General features: G+C 38.1%; 1 protein-coding gene across 1 annotated transcript; it reads left to right on the top strand.

Annotated features, from left to right (window-relative positions):
* Positions 1-520: 520 nt before the first annotated feature.
* Positions 521-3,873, top strand: LOC311181679 (olfactory receptor 10R2-like; the record flags this gene model as incomplete). The annotated part of the gene is made up of 2 exons (XM_084250121.1): positions 521-565; positions 2,905-3,873. The coding sequence occupies 2 exons, from the start codon at positions 521-523 to the stop codon at positions 3,871-3,873; spliced, it is 1,014 nt and encodes a 337-aa protein (XP_084106247.1).
* Positions 3,874-16,745: the final 12,872 nt, after the last annotated feature.

Genomic DNA, 16,745 nt, shown 5'->3' with positions numbered 1-16,745 from the left:
GAAAAAATGTACAAGGAATGTAGGAATGTAGTGAATTGTTTTATGTGAGAAATGGAGTGAAGCCCATGTTCAGAACTACTGAGAGCTAGGTGCTAGCCACCACTAATAATACTTTTAGAAGTGTTTGATTCACCCCACAAGGTTTAGTATGTCTATCCAATTAGTGATAGTGAAAAAAGAACATTGAGGAGAGCAGGGCACAAATATATGGTAGTTTGAAAAATGGAGGATAATATAGGAGAAACAAAAAATAAAATTTGACCTCAACAACTGGGCTGTAATAAGCACAGGAGTACTTCAAACAAATACCAATAAACAGGTATTTCTGCAAATATTCAGAGGCCATGGAATGGATTCTTCCATTAACAGTCTCTGAAAGATGGATTCCTTTAAGTTTCCCCTGACAACTGAAAAAAGATGAGGCTAATATCTGCCTGTAATTCCTTGTCAAGAATGAACTTTTTAATGTTTACTTCATTCACTGTTCCTGAAGATGACATGAAGTCATTTTCTGACGACAATGGTAAAGCAGAAAAGTCTAATGAGCAGCAATGAAGAAAAAGAAGTGAGTGTTTAACTGAGGTGTCTTTCTTTGTAGGCCTTCTTCTTATTTAGACCTCACTAGCCTACCATGTTGTGGACACATAACCCCCTGCATAAGCCTCAGAGATGGGAACTGAGGTAAATACATTGCATTTCCCCGGAAGATCCTGGTCCTGTTTGTGTTATTAGCTAGCAGTTGATATAAAAAGTTTTGTAAAGAGTGAGAGTAATGATTTTTTTTTAACTAATGGTAAGGGCAATTGTGAAAACTGGGGTCTGGTTAGATCCTTCAATATCTTTGTTCTGTGACAGATTGATATGCTTATAATACAATTACAACTATTGGTTCATTGCAAGTTGGACCTCTGTTCCAAATATCCCCTTTCTAGGCTTAAAATTCTACCACCCTTTTAATTAATTTAAATAATGTCTTTTACTGATGCCATTGAAAAATCAAATATATAATAATCATTTCATTATTCGTTTTTTAGGTAGCAATTTGTCTTTACATGTTATATGGGAGAAAATAGTAACCCAAAATGTTTACACTCTGATTTGAGAAATTAGAAGCTGTTATCATCTGTGGTACATACCAGTACACAAAAAGAAAGTCACTAAACAAAATTTAAGAGAAGAAAAATTTCATATCACTCTCATCGTGAGAGACCAGGTTATACTTTCTATTTGTGTGGACAAGAATGAAAGGAAAATGGATGAATGTCTTCCAAATGAATGGAAAAGATGAGCAAAAGCACAGACATGAAATGCTGGAAAATGAGAAAACAGTCTCGTGGAAAAACTACCTTTTTTATTGGAGCATTTGGGGAGAGGAGAGAAAAATTGGTAAAGAAGGCAAGGTGATTTAGTGCCACTCCTCCTGAGAATGGTATTTTACTTAGGTAGCCTAAGAAAATTATGTACTATAGAGAATAAATATTTATCAAATATACATATTTACTAATTTAAATCAGCAATAAATATATTAATGAATAAATCAATTAATGGAAGTGATGATTTGGCTACTAAATCTACCCATTAATCTGTGGTTGTTATACTCCAGTTAGATATAAAAACAAAACTGATAATTTGGCTTCAAGCCTTTTCTTGAAAGTGAAGGAACCCAAAGCGAAATACTTAGAGATGGCAAGGATGAAAGAATTACAACTCAAATGTGTGATATCAGCACATCAGTTGGTCTCTTGAATTGAGCTACATTAATTCAAGACTTTTCATTTCACAATCAACTTTTGTGCTTTTCTAATTACTTGGTTTTAAATTATTTGTTTTTAATTTGTTAAATTCAAACTTCACTTTAATTGAATTAAAGGGGAAAGGATTACCTCTCCCCCTTTTCCTCTCTCCCCCTAACCGTCCTTGTTAGCCCCATCAAGGAAAAGTGGAGAAGCGGAGGCTAATCCAAATGGAGTGGTCAATCTGATACTGAACTCTGTTGGAAATCTGGTTCTGTTGGGCAAATGGGATGAAGAGATATAATGGTTAATACTCAAGAGAGGCTTGGTGGATTTCATTTATTATGGCAGAGTTCTAGATCAGGTGTGTCTTCTTGGTAGATTGGTGAATCGTAAGAGCAATAACCGACCTGGTTGTGAGAACGTTACTTCTCTAGTGCTACTTGAATATACCAACAACCTCCACATGCATGAGGCCCCACCTGACTCCCTGCTATCAAGTGGGTAAAAATAGGTTGTGTGATGAGGTGAAAGTCTGAGCTAAAGTCAACACAATATTAACATCAACAAAGCATGTGTGTATGAATGTTGGTATAGCAGTTTTGTAAAATAAAATAATGGGATTTAAAATAAAAAAATAAAATTTAAGAAGCTATATGGTTAAAGTGTATCCAAAAGAAAACTAGAGAAAAACTAGCAACCACTTTCTTAAAATTAAATCACACACGTAGAAGTTATACTGATGAAAATCTTCTTATGCTTTGAAGCATAGTTTTGTGCTTTAATTTTAATGTGAAGCCCAGGAGAGAGAGGTACTATTAAATCTTTACATTACAGATAAGGAACCTGAGACACACAGGTTAATGCAAATAATAAATGACAGAGCTAGGGTGGTTTTTTATCAAGTGTTCAGACATTCTCATTCCCAATTTGCTGTACAAAGCAGGCAATATAAAAATAATTAATTTAAACACTATAGGAGATGCAGAAATGTCACTGGAAACAGGCAATCTGAGTTTTTAAAAATAATTCCATTAGTTGACCTGATCAATGGAACATTCCCTCCCAGTAGCAGTCCTTGCCCCTTCTGTATATTGCTCATCAATCTTTGATGATTCTATCTACTTCATTCAGGATAAACAATCGGTTCTTTCTTTCTTCTTCTCTGTAGGTGAATTTCTGGGAGCAAGCCAACCAAGCTAATTTCTCCTCTGTCACAGAGTTCCTTTTGTTGGGATTCTCCAACCTTGGAGAAATCCAACTCATCCTCTTTGCTCTTTTTCTGTGCCTATATCTGATTATCCTGAGTGGGAATATCACCATTGTCACTGTCATCCACCTGGATCGCAGCCTCCACATACCTATGTACTTCTTCCTTGGGATCCTCTCCATCTCTGAGACATGCTATACCTTTGCCATTCTGCCCAAGATGCTCATAAATCTGTTGTCTCTGCTCAGAACAATCTCATTTGTTAATTGTGCCACTCAGATGTTCTTCTTCCTTGGTTTTGCCATCACTAACTGCATGCTGCTGGCAGTGATGGGTTATGACCGTTATGCTGCCATTTGTCATCCACTTCGCTACCCTGTCCTAATGAACTGGCAGGTATGTGGACAGCTGGCAGTCGCTTGCGTTGTCATTGGTTTTTTATTCTCACTGACAGGCTCTCTCTTAGTCTTTAAACTCCCCTTCTGTGGCCCCAACAAGATCAACCACTACTTCTGTGATGTCTCACCTATCATTCGACTCGCATGTGCTGATACCTATGTCAATGAATTGGTCATCTTCATTGGTGGAGTTGTAGCACTCATGGTCCCCCTGACTTTCATCTGCATTTCTTATGGCTTCATTGTTCACACCATCCTGAAGATCCCATCAGCTGAAGGTAAGAGAAAAGCCTTCTCCACCTGTGCCTCCCACCTCACTGTGGTCATTGTCCACTATGGCTGTGCTTCCTTTGTCTACCTGCGACCCTCAACCAAGTACACATTCAGCAAAGATAGACTGGTGACAGTGACTTATACAGTGGTGACCCCACTGTTGAACCCCATGGTATATAGCCTCAGGAACAAGGATGTCCAGGTGGCCATTCGGAAAGTGATTGGCAGAGGAGGATTTTATCCTAAGGCTCTAAAATGAGAATACTTCACATGTGTGAAAACATCCTTTCGGAGGACATAGCAATAACGGTAATGTTGATGACACTGTTATCTTTCATTTACATAGCACTTTGTATATGTAAAAGTAGTGCCAGATTCTCCATGGTATTATTTTGATAGACTTTGTAGAGCTCAGCCTTAAACTGGGCTAATTGTTAATCAGATCCAAGTCTCAAATACTCTTAAGCTTGTACAAATAAGCATTTTGTGTTTTCAGGGAACTTACTTAAGAATGACTTTAGTCTCTTCCGTGAAGGATGAGTAATTTACTATGGAATAATTTACTTGTGATTAGTAATTTACTACAGGTGATTCAGCTATCACAAATTCTCCATATTAAAGGAAAAACTCAACAGGTTTCTTATAACATCTCATGGAGAAAATGGTATAAATTACTGAGAATTTTTAATATATCTATGAGCTGCCAGTGATGGAAAAACCCTAGGCTATCACTTCCAGTTGTTCTATTAGTGCATGAGTTCCCCCACAGCATCCCCACCTCCAATACTTGAAGATGGATAATGTTCGTTTTCCTAAAAACTTTAGCCTGGCTACCAATTCCTTTGACCTTCATAATGTATCAGAGTTCACAGACCCTCACAACCCTGACCACCTTTCTCTGGATTATTCTCAAGATACTTTTCATTTTGTTGATGAGATTCTTCAGAAAAGTCACCAAGAATGAATGCAACACTCCAAGTGACTTAGCATAATCATCTTCTTTGTTTTGGAAAACAATTTTATGTTAACACAACCTGCATTCCTCCCCCATCAGCTCTACCATATGCGTGCTCTCTCTGTCCCTGTGTCTTTTAGACTAAAAGATTTATGTTTGATATCCACAGCCCTATCACTATGGAGGCCATTTTGATTAGTTTAGTTCAGTTGCGTTGTTCTTTAAGTCAGTCTCATATTTGTTTTTTTTCCCCAAAGATTTATTTATTTATTTATTTATACAAGCACTGGGTACAGTCAGAAGCGCGGGAGGGTGAGAGAATTCACCAGAGCCAGAGCGGAAAACAGAACAGGTAGACTGAAAAAGTACACTGCTGAGGGGAGCAGCGGGCGGCAGGAGAGGTCTGCGCGCCATGTGGGACCCTCGCCCAGCCGCCGGGGAGCAGCAGCCAGGGATCGAACCGGCGCTGCAGAGGCCATGGGCAGCTTCGCAACCCAGCGCTCAACCGCTGTGCCACTGGGGAGGCCCGGCAGTTTCATATTTGTAATTTATTCCTTTATTTCTTTTTATTTCCTTTTTTGCCAGAATACCCAGATTTCTCCATGTATCATGTAAAATATTCATGTCTAACTGTCTCTCTTTCAATTCCATTCTGTCTCTTCTTCCAGGTGTGAATATTAAATAGTATTTATAGAGTATGAAAAACTAGCATTGGCTGCATGGATTTCAATATATCTTTATGCTCAATGAAAAAGAATAATGTGGGTAAATACCAATGCTTGTCAAAGACGGTGTGAGAGTGATGGTGATATGGTCAGATGCTTTCTATTTTTGTTTTAGCTATGACACAAAATGAAATCATTTAATCAGTATGTATATATTCCCACACTTGATTTCTCCTCCATTGTAACTTGGGAATATAGAATATATGCTATTCAACATCTCCTCTGTGTTGTGAAAAGTGTTCACCCCTTTACAAAGCAGATCCTTGAGCAGAATGAAAGTTTGGTGGGTAAACTAGAACAGATTAATTTATGATGCTATAGGAATTCCCTCCACTGCAGCAGGTCCTAGGAAATTCTATAGTAATCAGATGATGGAAGCCTGTGGTGAACAGGTGGTGGGAGTAGGAGCCTGTGGGAAAAGTGGATGTGGCTTTAGGAACTGGAATCAGAAAGCCTTTGAGGTGCCTGAAAAGTTACCCATTGTTGCAGAGCCCAGAGAAATGCTATAATCCTGTTCTCAGTCCAGTCTCTCATACCTCACTACAAATGTCTTATAAGTCACTTTTGTGGCAATTATGGTCCATAATAATTATGCTATTTATAACTAATTTTAATGTTTATATTCTATGCTCCATTGGTCAAGACTCTTTTGTCCCCATTTCAACATAAAAATGACTTCGATGGAATTTAGTGAGCAGGAGAAAGTAGTGTAGTGTTTCTCAGATGCAGAGAAATCTCTGAAGACCCTCTTATCCCTAAACCACTCATTTAATCTCTTCCTCTGGAGACAAACTATTTTTCCTGATTTCACAGTCAGACTTCAAGCCATCTCACATGATTTTTAACCTCAGAGTTTCAGTGTAGACACCTGTCCTTTTAAGATAATTTTTGTAATTTAAGGGGAGAGGAATGTTGCAAAACTCAATCCTTAAAAGCCCAGTTTATTATCTATTGTTCCCCGTTATCAGTTAAATGCTGCTGGTGGAAATTGTAAAACAAATCACATTGTTATAGTAAGCTAGTAATCAACTACTTCGAATGCGCCTCCAAACAAGTAAGTCATTTTTTATATTTTTTTCTAAAAAAAGTATACTCTCTTCTCTGCAGAGGCTATTGCACACCTGTTCATTTTCACTGACAGCAATGAACTCTCCGTAGCCATTTCCTTGTGCCTTCCAAACTCAATGCCACCAGTTGGCATTGCATCGTACTTCAGAGGAATAAAAGTATCAGATGGAAAATCCTTCATTTGCTTGTTGTTGCATCTACAAATGTATTTGCACCACAACTATCTTTTTTTTCTCAACTGATCCAGAAGTAGTCCTCTTTGCTTTCTCAAATATCATCTCCCTTCATATTGTCTGAATTTAATCTATTCTTAATTTATTAGTGTTCCTAGTGCCTCCATAAAATCCTCAGGGATTGAGGATCTGCTATTCTGTGAACACATAAAAAGGATGAATGTGTTGTGTTTAGATTTCTGCAGATAAGACACTTGCAGCCTGGCTACACCAAAGCACATGCATTACGTGGATCTAAAGAAAAGCTGGAGCAACACAAAGCAACTCATACAATTGATGCTAGAGAAATATATTTTTAATTCTCTTTGATTTGTGAGATTGCTTTTGTTTTTTGTCTAAGAAGAAGCAGCTTTAGTATAGATATTAGAAAACAAAGGGGAAAGGAATCAAGTGACTAATATCAATTTAATAAATTAATAAAACTGAACTTCACATTCTATCATAATTTATTCTCATCAACTATTTACTGAGCACTTGTGTGTGATGGAAATGCAAAGGTGAAAGAAACACTGTTCCTGCTTTTAAAATACTAAATCTGCTAGTTCCTTCCCCACACTTCTCCCATAGCGAAGAGCATTGGTACTCTTTTATTAAGCAAAAGATGCTGAGTTACATTTATCTAGATTGTAAATGATGGCCCCTTTCTCTTTGCTCCATTTTCTACACATTTGCAAGTTAAAATTATATAAATTATTAAGTTAGTGAATATCGATTAGGTGAATAACTTTCTCTCTCACCAAGGTGAATTCATAGAATTTGAACACAAAGGCTACCTAACACAAGACAAAACATTGAAAAAAATTTATGAAACTCCAGGCATTGGACAACAGACAGCATACGAAGTGGCCCCTGAAAAAACATGTGGTATTGATATAAAAATAGACGCATGAGTCAGTGAAATAGAATTGAAAGCCCACATACATATCAATACTTAATTTTTTTTTTATTTTGTTACTTCTTTTTATTTTTTTCTTTTTATTTATTTATTTTTTTAAATAATAAATTTTATTTTTATATTCCCCATACAATTGCAACCCCCCCATTCTGACCCCAATCCCTCCCCTCCCGCCCCTCACCCCCCAAAAAGTGTCTCTGGTTCATAGTTTTTTGTTGATTTTGATTTTCGCTTTCTTATAGTTATTCATTTTTCTGGTCCCTTATTTAAGTTTTCTAGATTCCTGCTATGAGTGAGACCATCCGGTATTTTTCTTTTTCTTTTTGGCTTATTTCGCTGAGCATGTCAAAAATGGGCAGAAGAGCTAAAAAGAAACTTCTCTGAAGAGGAAATGCAAATGGCCAACAGGCATATGAAAAAATGTTCAACATCACTTGTAATCAGGGAAATGCAAATCAAAACTACCATGAGATACCATCTTACACCAGTGAGAATGGCACATATTAAAAAAACTAGCAACAACAAGTGTTGGCGAGGGTGTGGAGAAAAAGGAACTCTTCTGCACTGTTGGTGGGAGTGCAAACTGGTCCAACCACTATGGAGAGCTGTGTGGAGATTTCTGGACCTACTAAACATAGAGCTTCCATATGATCCAGCAATTCCACTCCTAGGTATTTACCCAAAGGACACAGAAACATCAATTCCAAAGAGCACCTGCACCCCTATGTTTATAGCAGCACTATTTACAATAGCTAAGCTTTGGAAACAGCCCAAATGCCCAAAAATAGATGACTGGATTAAGAAGATGTGGTACATATACACCATGGAATATTACTCAGCATTCAAAAAAGATAAACACATGCAATTTGCAGCAACATGGATGGCGCTGGAAGGGATCATGCTCAGCGAAATACTTAATTTTTTATAAAGGCTCTATGACCATACAATGGGAAAACAGTGTTTTTAACAAATGGTGCTGGGAAAATTGGAAAGGCAAATATAAAAGAATAAATTGCACTATGCACAAAAATAAATTTCAAGTGAATTATAGAGTTAGATATAAGACTTGCAAAAATAAAACATATAGAAAAAAATACTAGCTATGTGTTCCATAATATTAATGAAAAGATGTTTTTTGGAGACTCAACCCCTATGGCAAGGGAAATAAAAGCAAAAATAAACCCTTGGGATTACGTCAAACTGAAAAGCATTTTATACAGTGAAAGAAAATATAAGTAATTTAAGAACACGTATTACTGAATGGGAGAAATTAAATTTTATAACTGACAAAGGGTTAATAGCTCAGGCATATAAAAACACACAATCAGAAATAGAAAAAAAAAACCCAATAAATAAATGGGCAGCAGACCTAAATAGACACTTCACTGAAAAGGACTTTTTCTTTGTTTCTTTTTTTATTTAGGTAACATTTGTGTACACTGTATTTGTGTTTTGGAAGTACAAGATTTCTCCTTTCAGGTGCCATTACCACACCACACTCACCATTGAAAATATCCACAGTTCACCACTACAGTCCATTGTGCTCCCATCACACTTGTTTTCACCCCTCCCCGCCCCCCCACCAAGGAAGCCTGTTTTATAATCAGCTTTCCTAGGGTTGTTGTTATTTTGGCTTTATCTGATCCTCTGCTTGGTTTCCCTGTATTGCACATATAACTGACACCAACCAGTATTTGTCTTTCTCCTTCTGCTTATTTTGCTTAACATAATTCCCTCCAGCTCCGTTGATGTTGTTACAAACAGCAAGTCTATTTTTTTGATAGCTGAGGAGTATTCCAAGATGTATATATACCACATCTTCCTGATGCGCTCATCTACATTTGGGCACTTAGGTTGTTTGCACATCTTGGCTATTGTGGTAGTTCAACATTGAACACCTTTCCCTTCAAATTAAGTGTTTTTGTATTCTTTGGCTAGATGTCGCTGAGTGGAATTGCTGGGTCAAATAGAAGATCCATTTCTAACCTTCTGAGAAACCTCCATATTATTTTCCATAGGGGCTGGACCAGCTGGCATTCCTACCAGCAGTGTAAGAGCATTCCCTTTTCTTCACATCCTGGCCAACACTTGCTATTTTTGATCTCTTTGATATGGACCATTCTCACAGGTCTGTAGTGATCTCACATTGTGGTTTTGATTTGAATTTCACTGACAATAAGTGATGATGAACATTTTAAAATTTGCCTTTTGGCCAGCTTTATGTCCTCTTCGGAGAAGTGTATATTTAGCTCTTCTGCCCATTTTTTTTGATTGGGCTATTTGTTTTCTTTTTGTTGAGTTGTATATGTTTTTTGTAGAGCTTGGCTATCAGCCTTTTGTCAGATGTATGCTGTGCAAATATTTCCCCCATTAGTGTCCTTTTGTTTTCGTGATGGTTACTTTCTCTCTGCAGAAGCTTTTAAGCTTCATACAATCCCATTGTTTACATTCTCTTTTGTTTTCCTTTGCTGTTGGAAGTGAATCCACAAAGACATCCCTGAAGCCTATGCTGAGGAGGGTTTGCCTATGTTTTTGTCTATGTATTTTACAGTTTCAGGTTTTACATCCAGGCATTTTATTCATTTTGAGTTGATTTTTGTGTGTTATGTGAGGGAGATGTCTAGTTTCATTCTTTTGCATGTGGCTGTCCAGTGTTCTAGTGTATATAGAACTGCACACATGGGCCTCCCCTGGTGGCGCAGCGGCTGCCCGCAGCCTCTGCAGCACTGGTTCGTTCCCCAGCCGCCGGCAAGGGTCCCACCAAAAAAAAAAAGAACTGCACACATATTCGTACACACATATTTACATATTTATGGGAGAGTTTTTTTTCTATTAAGCAAATATCTAGGAGTGGAATTGCTGGATCATCTAGTCAACCTATGTTTACAAGAGATTGCCAAACAATTCAGCAAAGTACTTTTGTCATTTACACTCTCAACAGTAATGTAAAGCGAGACCACTTGCTTGACATACTCCACAATGCTTGTCAGCCTTAATTTCATGCTTTTAGTAGACCATAATGGCATCCAGCTGTGGTGGAATCTAGATTTTTCTTGAAGACTGAAGATGTTGACTACCATTTTGTGTGTCTGTTGGCCATCTCTTGTTTTCATTTGGTGACTTCTCAAATATTTTATTGATTTCCAAATTGGAATCTGTATTTCTTATTTTGGGATTGCATCATTCCTCTTCTTAGTGAATTGTAGAGTTCTTTATATTTTCTAGACAGAATTTCTTTGTCACAGATATTTTATGCAAATATTTTCACTCTGTTGGGATGTGCTTTTAATGTTTTACAGTGTCTTGAAGATAAAAGTTTGCTTTAGTTTTGGTAAAGTCTAATATATTGATTTTGATTTTCATAGTTCATGTGTTTGATGTCCTATTTAGTAAATTTTTGTAAAACATAAATCCACTAAAATTTTATTCAATGCTATGTTAAAAGTTTTGCAATATAAGCAATTACAGATAAGATATTATCCATTTCCAGTTAATTTTTTTTTCTGGTGTGAGAAAGGGCAAGATTTTTTTCTATCCAAATGCGCTATAGTTGAAAAGATTATCCTTTCACCATTGAATTGCCTTGACAGGTTTGTAGAAAATTAATTGACTAATTTGATCTGTTTGTCTACATTTACATGAATACCAAACTGTCTCCCCCCACCATGGCTTGTATCCCTTTGACACGTCTTCCCTTCCCCCTCCCTCTTAACCTTACTTAATTTTTTTAGTGATTGCTATTCTTGTAAGTATTTTACCGTGTCAAATTGTCTGCTATGTAAATGTCCAATGTTTGTCTTTGTCATTCTGATTTGCTTTACTGCACATAATTCCCTTGAACTCCTTCCATTTTGATGTAAATGGCAACATTTTGTCTTTCCTGACATAGTGAATAATATTCCACGATGAGGACATAGCACATCTTTTTGATCTATCTTATGGTGAATGGGCAGTTAGCTTGTTTCTATGTCTTAGCTATTGCAAACAGTGCTGCAATTAGCATTGCAGAGCACATAGGTTTTTTGGTTGATGGTTTCACATTCTTTCAATAGATATTCAGGCATGGGATTCCTGGATCATATGGTATTTCCAACTACACTTTTTTAAGGTAAATCCAGATTGGTATCCCAAATGGTTGCACTGGTTTATTTCCACTAATGTTGCAATAGATTTCCTCTTTCTCTGCATTCTCTCCAGCGCTTGTTTTTTTTTTTTTTTTTTAATTCTCGTGGGTGTGCAATGACTTCTCGTTGACTTCTCGTTGCATTTTCAAGTTGCATTTCAATGATGAACAGTTTTTCATGGATGTGTTGGTCTTCTGGATGGTCTTTTTTGGTGAGCAAACTGTCTTCTACTATGTATCAGTAAATCTCCTAGATTGTCCAACTTACATGTCTCAATAAATGTCTGGGGATGCTGGTAGCTGAGTGAGCAGCCAGTAACCTACCTGAGATGCTGGTGGTCTGCTCATGGAGTATGCTTTGCGGATTATTCTAGCATTAGAGAGCTTGACTTTTAACCTCATTTCAAACACAGGTTAGGAAAAAGATGGTACACAAATGTAGAACAGATTTTTCTACAACCCCACCTCATCTGTCTTGGTTCAGATTATCAAAGAATTACAGGAGAGAACTACTCAAATTCTCTGAGATGTTACTCACAAGATTTAATCCTTAATTGGCTCTTTGCTGCTGTTTCCTTCCGTCTTCAAATTTTCTCTTTGCTGCCAGATAAAAAAAAAAAAATTCTTTTCCCCACCCTCTCTTTGGTGTAGAAACTGAATTTTCAATGTTCATTTGAACTTAGACTAAGAGGGAGAACTTATTTGGGGGGTAATGCTTGAGCAAGGCTGTGTTTGTCCTAATGAAGCCCAAGGAAACTCTGCATTGTAAGTTTTCTACGTTCACCTCTCTTCTTAATTTGCAATAAATTTCAGCTTCTCGTGAGCTACTAAGCAATGCAGGACTAATTGCCAATTAATTCTTAATGACAGTGTTTTTCCTGTTCCTTTTTTTCTCCAATTGGACCTGTGAGATTCAAGGTCCATCTTGTTTTCTGCTTTCTCTTTACTCATTGAGAGAAGGATTGGAACTGTGCCAAAAAAGTGACTGTGATAATGGTTCCCTGGAGTTTCGGAAAGAACAAATGTAAGCCAGCATGAAATAAAAGATATGTTCTTCAAAGATGCTTTGGGGGGTACTTCTCAGAATTCTCGGCGAGGTGGTAGTCATATGCAATTTGGCCACTAAGATGTCAGTTGTATAAAGGGATAGGATAGAACTGTTTCAGATTAGAAATTGTAGAATATCAATTTGTGTGTCTGACTTGATTAGAAATTTCTGGGTTTCACTGGATTCTAGCAGCTATGTACTAAGGAACACAGGAAAACAGGCCCATTTGAGTTAGTTTATGTGGGAAACTGAATGAAAATATTGTTTAGAACTGTGAGTAGAAAATGCTAGTCATCAATGAGAATTTTAGAGATGATCTAATTATCCCATGAGCTTTATTATATGTAGCTAGCTGGTGATGGTGGAAAAAGAACACTGAGGAGAGCTCAGTGGTAGCTTGAAAATAGGTGGGTACTTTAAGGTCTGGGGAGAGATAAAAATAAAATATGAACTCACCCACTGAGATGTGACTTCATGAAGGGGTGACTTCAAACAAATGCCATAAATATGCATTTTTTATTTTTGCAAATATGCAGAGGCCATGGAATGCTATTTGTGAAAGATTGATTACTTTAAGGAGTCTTCCCTGGATAAACTGAAAAAGAAAGGGCTGACTCCTGTAATTTCCTACCAAGAATGTGTTTTTAATATTTACTTCCATTTTGAAAATCACGACACTCTTCTCTGATGACAAAGATATATTCGAAAGTCTAATGAGCAATAAGATGTAGAAGAAGTGAGTGTCTTGCTGAGAGGTCTTTCTTTGTAGGTCTACCTTTGTGTTTAGACCTCACTTACCTAACATTTTGTAGATATATAATTTACTGCATAAGCCACAGAGGTAAATACATTGCATTTCCCAGGAAGACCCTGGCTGTGTTTTTTTTGTTAGCTATCAGCTGATGTTTAATTCCCACTTTAACAACTGAACACTGGAAAGAATGCACCAAACAGCAGTTTTCAGATATTGGATCCAAGACAGCATAAAAACAATTTTTTTTTGAAAAATAGAAAGAAAACATTTCTCTACTTTGTGACTTGAAGTAGTTTCTAAAGTGCATAACAGACACTAAGAGGACTCTAACTTGAGTTCTTTTTTTTTTTTTTAAAGATTTATTTATTGATTGATTGATACATACATACATACAAGCACTGGGTACAGTCAGAAGCGCGGGAGAGTGAGAGAATTCACCAGAGCCAGAGCGGGGAGCAGAGCAGGCAGAGGGGCCGAAGTACACTGCTGAGGGGAGCAGCGGGTGGCAGGAGAGGTCTGCGCGCCATGCGGGACCCCCCTCCGGTGGCCGGGGAGCAGCCGGGGATCGAACCGGCGCTGCAGAGGCCGCGGGCAGCTTCGCAACCCAGCGCTCAACCGCTGCGCCACCGGGGAGGCCCTAACTTGAGTTCTTAAAAGAAATCTGCAAGGCAAGATGGGAGCTAAGGGAACAGAAGAGAAAAAAAAAGTGTCTGACTGACTTTCGTGGTCAAACTTGTATTATTTTAACAGCTGTGTTTTGGTATATAATCCAGTTGAAGCTAAATAATTTCATGGAAATATTAGACGTCACTCTGTGACCATGAAACAAAACAAGCTAAAATATTTTAATGAAATTATAAATGAGATTGTTTCCTTTCTCTTCTGGTTCATTATTTGCATATGGGAATGCAGCAGAGATTTGTATATTCACTGTAATGATTTATGCCTAGTGTTGAATACTTGTCATTTTAGTATATGGCGCTTCCTTTTCTTCTTCTCCTCTAATATTTTGCTGTTGTCTCATGTTATTATTGTTTATGTTTGTAGCTCTTTGATACCATTTATCACCTTGCTCAAGGTCTTGTGTATCTTTTTTTTTTTTTTCATGTAGAAGAACTTCCAACATTTTTTGCAGCAAAGGTCTGGTGGTAGTAAATTGTTTTTTTTTTTTTTTTGTCTTGGAAAGTGTTTATTTCTCCATAATATTTGAAAGATAATCTTGCAGGTAAATATTTAAGTTTTTATTTTTTATACCTGTGTAGTTTCTGCTGTGATATTTGACAAAAGGTGGAGCTTTTGTATGCTACATGATATTTTTTTTTCCCAGCAACATTTAATATTTTTTCTTTATTGATATCTTTGAAAAGTTAAAAAAGATGCATCTTCATGTAGGTCATCTTGCATTTAAAAATCTAGAACTTCTGTCTGCTCCCTGGACATCTTTGAGTACTTCATTTCCTAGGTTTGGGAAGTCCTCAGGTACTTTTTTGAACAGTGTCTCTGCTCCTTTCTCTCTCTCTTTCTCCTGGAATATCCATTAGTCCCATGTTTCCTCTTCTAACCGAGTCTAATAGTTCATGTAGAAATTCTTCATTTTGCTTAAATCTTATTTATCTCTCCATTTCTACATAAGCTATTAGTACACTTTTATCTTCTAGTCCACTTGTTCTCCTGTAAGATTCAATCTAATGACTGTGGTTTCCATGATTGTTTTCAGTTCTTTTATTGTATCCCTCATCCAGCATCTTTTACTTTTTTTATTTATTAAATTTATTTATTTTATTAAATTGTTGCTAATTTTTGGACAGCAGTTGATTTCTCCCCTCAGGGGTAGTCCTGGAAGTTCTCCTACCACCACAGCGCCCATGATCCATCACCGTAGTCCCTCGTGCTCTTCTCTCCCCCTTTTCCACCCTTTTCCCTGCTCCTCCCCTGCTGTATGCCACACGTCTCTGGTCAGCTTGCAAATTTTGTCTTATTTACTTACTTCAAAATAACTTCAATTTCTTTGATGAAGAATGTCTTCTGCTCCTGGATATCTTTTTGGATAGTCTGATCCTATCTTTGTTTGTGGTTGAGCATCTCAAACTTCATTGCATTTCTTTATGATTGCTCTTTTGAACTCTCGTCTGTCAGCCCAGCAGACTTTCTGTCATAATGCTTGGACTTAGCGCCTTTCTTCTTTCAGTATCTCCAGTTAATGTTCCCTGGGTTGACCCTTCTTTCACGTGGGTTACCTTCTCACTTCCCCATCCCTGCCAGCAGGTGGCGCTGTGGCTCTGGTTTGGGAGCCTCCTTGTTTATCAAGGATGTGTAAGGGAAGAGAGTGGCAAAGTGAAGTCTCAGAAGCTTGCTCACACCGTCCATCCTGGGGGTGGGGGACGGCATGCAAAGGAGAGGAAACCCACGCTGACATTTCTCAGCCTTGAGACCCAGCTCCACTCTGGAGCTTGCACCTCAGGTTCCCCTTTTGGAATTATGGATACCTGTGGTTCAAAGTGAATTTCTCCCCAGCTTCAGAAAATCTCACTCCCCCAGGGTGAAGGGATGGGGCTCAGCCTCTGCTCACACTCTGACCCATACTCGTGGGTTGACACTGTCTCAGCAAGCAGCACAATATTTAACACTCACTGTGAGTTTTACCCGTGTTCGTCTGGGTGCAACAAGCCTACGCCCTCCCCCATTTTGCTGCTGTGCCAGGCATGGCTGCTGCTGTGGCTAAAGATCCCCTCCACTCTCCTGAGTGAAAAAGCACCAAAGGGAAAAATAGATGGGTCGGTCCAACAATGCCGGCAATGCTGTGAGACCCACGAGTGGGTGACCGCTGTTTACTGCTTGTATGTGAGCCAGAGACTTGCCTTTCGCCAGCTATCCCACCTTGTCATCCCTCTGCCTCCAAAGACTGGAAATTCTAAATGTGATAACTCTGGAATTCGTATACTCCAGTCTCCACCCTTTGTTTTTTCTATTTTTGTTGTTTATTTTCCAGTAGCTTTCCTGCACCAATTCTGTAAAGTCTTTATTTTTGGTATGGTCACTGAATTCTCTGCTTTATGGGCCTCATGATTAACCTATTTGTATGTCTGAATTGTCTTGAACCAATAAATCTCCCAGCCCGTGGCAAAGAACTCCCAGAGGATGCGTGATGTTCCTTCCACACACAGGAGGCAGCACACCACTCTGTCTTAGATCTACTCTTGCTTAAGCAGAGCTCTGACAGAATCTCGCTCTTGCCAGAAGCCAGAGTCTGTCTCCCCAAATCTGTCCTGGGCACACACATAACTTGGCACATGTTTTCAGATTCCTGTTCTCCCAGTGAATATCCCATTC

The sequence above is a fragment of the Talpa europaea genome, assembly GCF_964194135.1.
Source record: "Talpa europaea genome assembly, chromosome: 12".
NCBI lineage: Eukaryota > Metazoa > Chordata > Mammalia > Eulipotyphla > Talpidae > Talpa > Talpa europaea.
Note: the sequence above shows the minus strand (reverse complement) of the source record. Positions and strands in the feature narration are given on the sequence as shown.